This window comes from Aegilops tauschii, chromosome 7 (assembly GCF_002575655.3).
Source record: "Aegilops tauschii subsp. strangulata cultivar AL8/78 chromosome 7, Aet v6.0, whole genome shotgun sequence".
NCBI lineage: Eukaryota > Viridiplantae > Streptophyta > Magnoliopsida > Poales > Poaceae > Aegilops > Aegilops tauschii.
This window is the reverse complement of record NC_053041.3, coordinates 553,192,412-553,199,995: the sequence shown is the minus strand read 5'-3', so window position 1 is coordinate 553,199,995 and position 7,584 is coordinate 553,192,412. Positions and strand designations below refer to the sequence as shown.

The following is a 7,584-nucleotide window of genomic DNA, read 5'->3' as shown; positions in this document are numbered from 1 at the left end:
AGCTCGCTGCTTGATGTGTGTTTTCTTGTCGTGATCCGTGCATGGGTCAGAGAGGAGGTGGCCTCTAGGTCATACCCTCGGTAGGTCCAAAGGAGGAAAACAAACCGGAAAGAAAAGCTTCCTGCAGACGTGCACATCACCCCTCCCTCTCCCTCCCCAACGGAGCTCCAAAAAGTAAACGCCTCGGGCAGGGTCAAGAACGGGGTACCCACCCACTCCCAAAAATACCTTTCCGGCGTATTTCGACCAACAGGTAGAAAGAAAAGGTACATGCAAAAACAAAAAAAAAAGGAAGAGAAACTGCATACATAATTTGAAAAAAGGTAATGAAGCAGAAGAACTGCACTCAAAATCTGCGAACTAGTGCGGGTCTACGGGCCGCGCCTCACACCAAATCTCGCCATTATCCGCCTTTGAGTTGAGCAATCAAACCACGCACCCACACACATCAACGACGTTCGACGACGACGTTAATCATTGATTGCTTTATCAGATCAGATTATGTGCGCGCTCCATCCCAGAGATAAGCTCCAAGTGCTCTCTACATGTACCTACCACTAGCGGAAAAAGAAGAGAAGTGCCTTGCAGACGCTGGAATCTTCAGCACCGGTTCCTTTCATGCGTCGACGACGACGCCCGCCTTTCTTTCCCTGTTCAATAATGAAAGAAACCCGCCTTCTCAGCAAAGAAGCTCCACGTGTAAGGGCACAATTTTTTCAAATGACAGCTGAAAAAAATACGACCTAACTCCTTTTTTTCCAGTAAATAATTTTCCTATTCCGCGCGCTAGCGGTGAGAATCTATCAACGGCTATCATGTCAATGGCTGTCGATTTTCGCCGGTGACATGCAAATACTGACAGTAAGTTGTTGATAGTTTACAGTTTGGTTTTCCTGAGCGTCAGGGTCGTACCAATGAGCCAGAAAGATATGCATAGATATACGTAGCTGGTGAATTATTATACGGGCATGGCGCAGTATTCAACACCAACTTCCAAAGCGAGGTGACGAGATCCTAGACAAGGATATACAACAGCTAAAATGTATAGTCGTATTGCATAGGGAAGTTGGACTTTTGCATACCAGAACCGGAGGCTGGCGGCTGGCCCAAGCAACGAGGTCAAACATGAGGAACGGGGCCCACACAGCAGCATTCTCCTTTTCCTCCATGGGCTGAAAAACACGCTAGTGGCAAACGTGCAAAAGGAGCCGATTAGGATGTGAATGCGTCCATAGCGCCTCACCTTAGCCATTTTCTTCGAGGCAACGGCAGGCAGCTTCTTCCTCCTCCATGCTGCTCTGCGCCACGAACCCATCGCCCATGGTGGTTCCCTAGGCAATCAGGGTCCGAGTAGCGCAAAAGCAGCCCTGCGTTAGCCGAGTTTCATGAGAGGGAACCATGCAGCCGCTCAGCTCATCATGCCGTAGCAGCAGCAGCAGATACACCACCAAATCATCCACGCCGTTCGCCGGCCTTGTTGCTGTCGCCCTTCTGCTCTGCTTCGTCTCGCCAACCAGCTCCTGCACGGAGCAGGAGAGGAGCGCCCTCCTCGGCTTCCTGGGCGGGCTCGTGCCGGGCGGCAGCGGCAGTCTCAACGTGTCGTGGGTGAACGGCACGGACTGCTGCCAATGGGAAGGCGTCCTCTGCAGCGGCGACGGCACGGTCACAGATGTCTTTGTGGCTTCCAGAGGTCTCAGAGGGCTCGTCTCGCCATCCCTCGGCGATCTTGCTGGCCTCAAGCGCCTCAACCTGTCCCATAATTCGCTTGAAGGCAGTCTACCGGCAGAATTGGTGTTCTCCAGAAGCATTACTGTCCTCGACGTCAGCTTCAACCACCTCGATGGTCATCTGCAAGAGCTGCAAGCCTCAGATACCAACCTTCCTCTGCAGGTGCTGAATATCTCAAGCAATTTGTTTGGAGGCCAGTTTCCATCAACAACATGGGGGGCGATGAGGAATCTGGTTGCCCTTAATGCGAGCAACAACACCTTCACAGGACAAATACCATCTTCTCTCTGCACCAACGCCCCCTTATTTGACATGCTTGACCTTTGTTTCAACCAATTCAGTGGCAACATTCCCCCAGGGCTTGGCAGTTGCTCCATGCTGAAAGTGCTCAAGGTTGGACACAATAACCTCAGCGGAGCTCTCCCGCCGGAACTCTTCAATGCTACCTCACTGGAGCAGCTCTCCTTACCCAACAATTTCTTGCAAGGAGTTATTGATGGCTCCCACATAGCAAAACTAAGCAATCTGACTGTCCTTAATCTTGGATCGACTGGCCTCAGTGGCAAGATTCCGGATTCTGTCGGCCAGTTAACAAGATTGGAGCAACTCTACTTGGACAACAACAAGATGTCTGGTGAGCTGCCACCGGCCCTAGGTAACTGCTCAAATCTCAGATACATTACCATCAGAAACAACAGTTTTACCGGGGAACTTAGCAAAGTCAACTTCACCATGTTGGATCTGAGGACAGCTGATTTTTCATTGAACAACTTCACTGGTACAATTCCTGAAAGTATCTACTCATGCACCAACCTAGTTGCGTTACGTCTGGCTTTCAATCAATTCCATGGCCAGTTCTCACCAAGCATTGGAAATCTCAGGTCCCTCTCCTTCTTTTCAATCACCGGCAACTCTTTTACAAATATCACAAATGCACTTCAGATGCTCAAGAGCTGCAAGAATCTCACCTCCCTGCTTATTGGAACCAACTTCAAGGGTGAAACCATACCACAGGATGAAACAATTGATGGTTTTGAGAAGCTTCAGGTACTCACCATAGATGATTGCCCATTGGTTGGGCAAATCCCGCTTTGGATATCAAAGCTTGAAAAATTGGAGATGCTAGACCTGTCAATGAATCAACTCACTGGACCGATACCATCCTGGATTGATGGGCTGGGCTTCCTGTTCTTTCTAGATATATCAAGCAACAAACTTACAGGGGATATACCAGCTGCATTGACAAAGATGCCGATGTTACTATCAGAGAAAAATGCTGCTAAGCTGGACCCAAAGTTCCTTGAGTTGCCTGTATTTTGGACACCATTACGTCAATACCGGATGGTCAGTGCTTTTCCCAACAAATTGTGTCTGGACAACAATAATTTCACTGGTGTGATTCCCCCTGAGATTGGTCAGCTAAAAATGCTTGACATCCTTAATTTAAGCTCCAACAGCTTAACTGGTGGAATACCACAAGAAATCTGCAACCTCACAAACCTGCAAACACTCGATCTGTCGAACAACCAGCTCACAGGTGCAATACCATCTGCACTGAATGGTCTGCACTTCCTTTCCAAATTTGATGTTTCCAACAACAAGCTAGAAGGGAAAGTTCCAAGTGGAGGACAGTTTGATTCTTTTTCAAATTCTAGCTACAGTGGGAATCCAAAGCTATGTGGCCCTATGATCAATAATGACTGCAACTCAACATCATCTTCAGCGTCCCCAAGACGGTGGAACAAGAAGAACATTACTGCCGTTGGATTAGGTGTGTTCTTCGGAGGGCTTGCCATTCTGTTCTTGCTGGGACGTCTGCTTATGGCCCTCAGAAGAACAAACTCTGTCCACCAAAACAAGGGTAGCAGCAATGGCGACATAGAGGCAAGTTCATTTACTTCTGCATCAGATGACTTGTGCAATGTGACGAAAGGAAGCATTTTGGTGATGGTACCTCAAGGCAAGGGAGAATCAGGCAAAATCACCTTCCATGATATCTTAAAGGCCACAAATAACTTTGACCAGCAGAACATCATCGGCTGCGGAGGTAATGGTCTAGTTTACAAGGCAGAGCTGCCGAATGGACCCAAGCTTGCCATCAAGAAGCTCAACGGCGAAATGTGTCTCATGGAAAGAGAATTCACCGCAGAGGTTGACGCACTCACCGTGGCGAAACATGACAACCTTGTGCCTCTATGGGGCTACTACATCCAGGGAAACTCGAGGCTCCTCATATATTCTTACATGGAGAATGGTAGCCTGGATGATTGGCTTCACAACAGGGACAATGGCAACACATTGCTTGACTGGCCAACAAGGCTAGAGATTGCACAAGGAGCAAGCCGGGGCCTTTTTTACATCCACAATATCTGCAAGCCACACATTGTACATCGTGATATCAAGTCCAGCAACATCCTTCTTGACAGAGATTTCAAAGCTTATGTTGCAGATTTCGGGCTTGCCAGATTGATCCGTCCCTATGACACACATGTCACAACTGAGCTGGTCGGCACTCTGGGTTATATTCCTCCCGAGTACGGGCACGCATGGGTGGCCACACTGAGGGGAGACATATACAGTTTTGGAGTGGTGTTGCTTGAGCTGCTCACAGGGAAAAGGCCCGTCGAGGTCCTGTCCAAGTCGAAGGAACTTGTCCAGTGGGTACGGGAGATGACGTCCCAGGGAAAGCATACTGAAGTCTTGGATCCAGCGCTGAGAGAACAAGGGCATGAAGAGCAAATGCTGAAGGTGTTTGAAGTTGCTTGCAAGTGTATCAACCATAATCCGTGCCTGAGGCCAAGCATCCAAGAGGTGGTATCCTGCCTGGAAAATGCAGATGTGAACCTGCAGGTGGAAATGTAGTTAAAAGTAGAACAGAAACAGGTGGTAATCTTGTGCTTTGCTAGACTAGGTGTAATCTGAGTAGAAGGATTGTTTTCTAACAGATTGTACAGTCGTGTGTGTACAGTACATCTCTGTACAAAAAAAAGGCTTGTAGTTGTGAGCCCATATATTCAATTTTGCCTCTTTTTGTGTGTGGAAACATTTCAGCTCCAAACTCGGTTCCCCAATATACGGAAAATGGTATTCTTGCGCTTTGCTAGACTAGGTGTAAACTGAGTAAAAGGATTGTTTTCTAACAAATTGTACAGTTATGTGTGTAAGCAGAGTAGGAAAAAGGCTCGTAGTTATGAGCCCATATATTCAATTTTGCCTTTTTGTATGTGGAAACATTTCAGCTCCAGACTCTGTTCCACGATTACGGAAAGTGGGTTGACATGCGCCCCCGGGCGCTGTTTGAGAAAAGAGAAAGTCGGTTCAGAGCTGTTGCTGAATTCATCTTCATTTATTTGAGCTGCTCAGTGCACTTCCGAGAACAATCCTGCAAAACACAGTGGGAACATGCTGATATGCTAGCAGAATAGTTTCGATTTCTCTGAGAAAGGCGCGCAACATGGAAGTCCAACATTACAGCACCAAGTTGACTAGTTGTTCCTATGACATTGAATTCATTTGTGAGACCAGAATCACGCGCATATGGCTTTGCCAAGTCCTAACTGCTGCCATCGGAGAGCTAGTTTCAATATGAGGTGGGGGGATCGAACCAGATTCAGATTCCAGAGCACAAGGAGTTCAATCCACGGGTCACGGACAACACATTGTAGCAGACTAACAACGATTTCTTCGAGCGCCATGAACAATCGCATCTACGGCATGAGGCGGGTTTGCTAATGGATGGGCACCGAAAGCTAATGGATGGGCACCGCCAGCAACAACCAAATCAAATTCCTAGGGCATCAAGTGGCTACCTCGTGCCGACCCTCAGCCGTCGCGCCACCGCGGCGCCTCGCCGCCGGCTCAACGCTTCCGATGGTTGCGCCCCGCGGCGGAAGGGGAGGCGGCCTCGCGTCGCCGCGGCCGGAGGTGGGGGAGGGGGGCGGTGGCAAACGGTGGCCACGGTTGGCACGGCCAGAGCCCAGGGCCCATTTGGGCAAGTTTGACAGGGCCCCAGGCTTGCGGCCTGTTTGATCTTTTTTTTTTAGACAATTGCGGGTTGTTTGATGATCACCTTCAGGCGTCTCGAGCCGTCGCCGACCTGCAGCCCAATAAGGTTTGCACGCTCACTAGCTCAGTTGTCTCGCCGGTAAGCCCTAAAGAAAAGTTGTCTCGCCGGTTCCAAAAACAAGATTCCTTCAAAACAATTGGTGGATTCGGAGGCAAGTGGCACATAACAAAACTGCGCCACCTTCGCAGAGATGCCCTATCTCGGTTTTTTTTACGGGTCTATCTCGGTTCTTTCTATAGGAAGAAACTTCAAGACAGCTACAGCAAGATCGCATGATATGCCTGCAACGAAATGGTGCAAGCCAGACCCGAGATTTACACAATTAAACGCTAATGCAGCTTTCTTTACAGATGAAGAAAGTGGTGCGCCAACTGCTATCCTCACAGATGACAGGGGTCCGTTTATAGCAGTGCAATGTAAGTTCATTCCAGTTGCAACTTATGCAATTACCACGAAAGCGACGACTATAAGAGATGGCTTGGCATTTGTCAACTCTCTTGGTTTCAGTAGGATTGAAGCGGAGTCACATTCATTTCAAGTAATTAATTTTGTTCTGGTCATACAAGATGGTGGGATGAAGTTGTAGCACTATTTGCGAAATGTGTGGACATAGGTACTGCAATGGGAAGGTCATGTTTAAGCATTGTTTTCGTTCATATAATCAAGTGGCTCATGTGCTAGCTAACTTTAGTTTTCGTGATAAGTCTACTCTTACATGGTCGGATAACCTCCTGACTTTATTGTCGGCAAGCTCACATGACAAATCGTTTGAAAATATAGGTGGATAGTTGTATGCGCGGAGCTGTTAGAATTTGGAGCTTGACAGAAATGTATTTGGTTTGTGGCCGTAGCTTGCTTGAAGTGGCTGGAGGCGTTAAAGACTATTGAGAATCTGAGAAGAGTGTAGTCAAGTAGTGAACAATTTTTCAATAAAGAGCAAATACCAGCTTTTACCACATCTTTTGACATTTTTGACACAAATTATATAATGGACATCTCCACTTGACAGAATGTGCTAAAAATAAATAAAAATGGATGACTGAAGATGTCGAAGACTCGAGAATCTAAAAATAGTGAGCTGAAGTGGTGAGTAATTTCATAAGAAAGGCTACAGGGCAATCCATTTTCCTAAGGAGGAGCGTAGTCGACGAATCTTTTCCCTTCAAGAAGAAGACGCTGACTGAACAACTAACTGGAGGCGGCGAATTCTTATAAACGAAAGTACAAAAACAAAAGCAAATACACAAAGCAGAAAACGTAAAAAAAAAAGGAAAAAGAAGCTGTGGCCTCCCGCCGTAGTGGGCCGGCCCAGCTTGCTCGCCCTTCAGCGAGTCTGAAGCCAGGACTCGCTGTCGCGTGCCTCGGCGATTCCTATACGACGCGCGCGAGCGTCAAGGTGTGGCCGCTTCACTGAAGCAAAGCGACCGATCGACAAGATATGGACCGGCCCACTTGAGCGAGGAACTGGTTTTGGGACCTTCCAGAAGGTTCCCTGTACCTGCTTTTTTCAGTTATGGTTTCTTTTATAGGTTTTTCCGGTTTTCTTATTTACTTTTATTTTTCGTTTTATTTTTTCGTTTTTCTTCTTATTTCTCCCTTTTATTTTATTTTGTCTACCTTTTTTGTTTCTTTTTTCTTTTCCTTTTTTCTATTCCATAAATTCAAATTTTCAAAAACATGTTCAGATTTGTCAAAATTCGTTTGAATTTTCATAATATGTTTTTGAAAATTTTGTTCATGTTTTCAAATTTTGTTCACGGTTCAAAAAAGGTTTTGAATTCCAATTATTT

At 47.0% G+C, this 7,584-nt stretch overlaps 1 protein-coding gene across 1 annotated transcript; it reads left to right on the top strand.

The window, feature by feature from the left end:
* The first annotated feature begins 1,139 nt into the window (after positions 1-1,139).
* Positions 1,140-4,831, top strand: LOC109747631 (tyrosine-sulfated glycopeptide receptor 1). Its single transcript, XM_020306655.4, has one exon. It carries the CDS (start codon positions 1,399-1,401, stop codon positions 4,588-4,590), a length of 3,192 nt encoding a protein of 1,063 aa, XP_020162244.1. The 5' UTR covers positions 1,140-1,398; the 3' UTR covers positions 4,591-4,831.
* Positions 4,832-7,584: the final 2,753 nt, after the last annotated feature.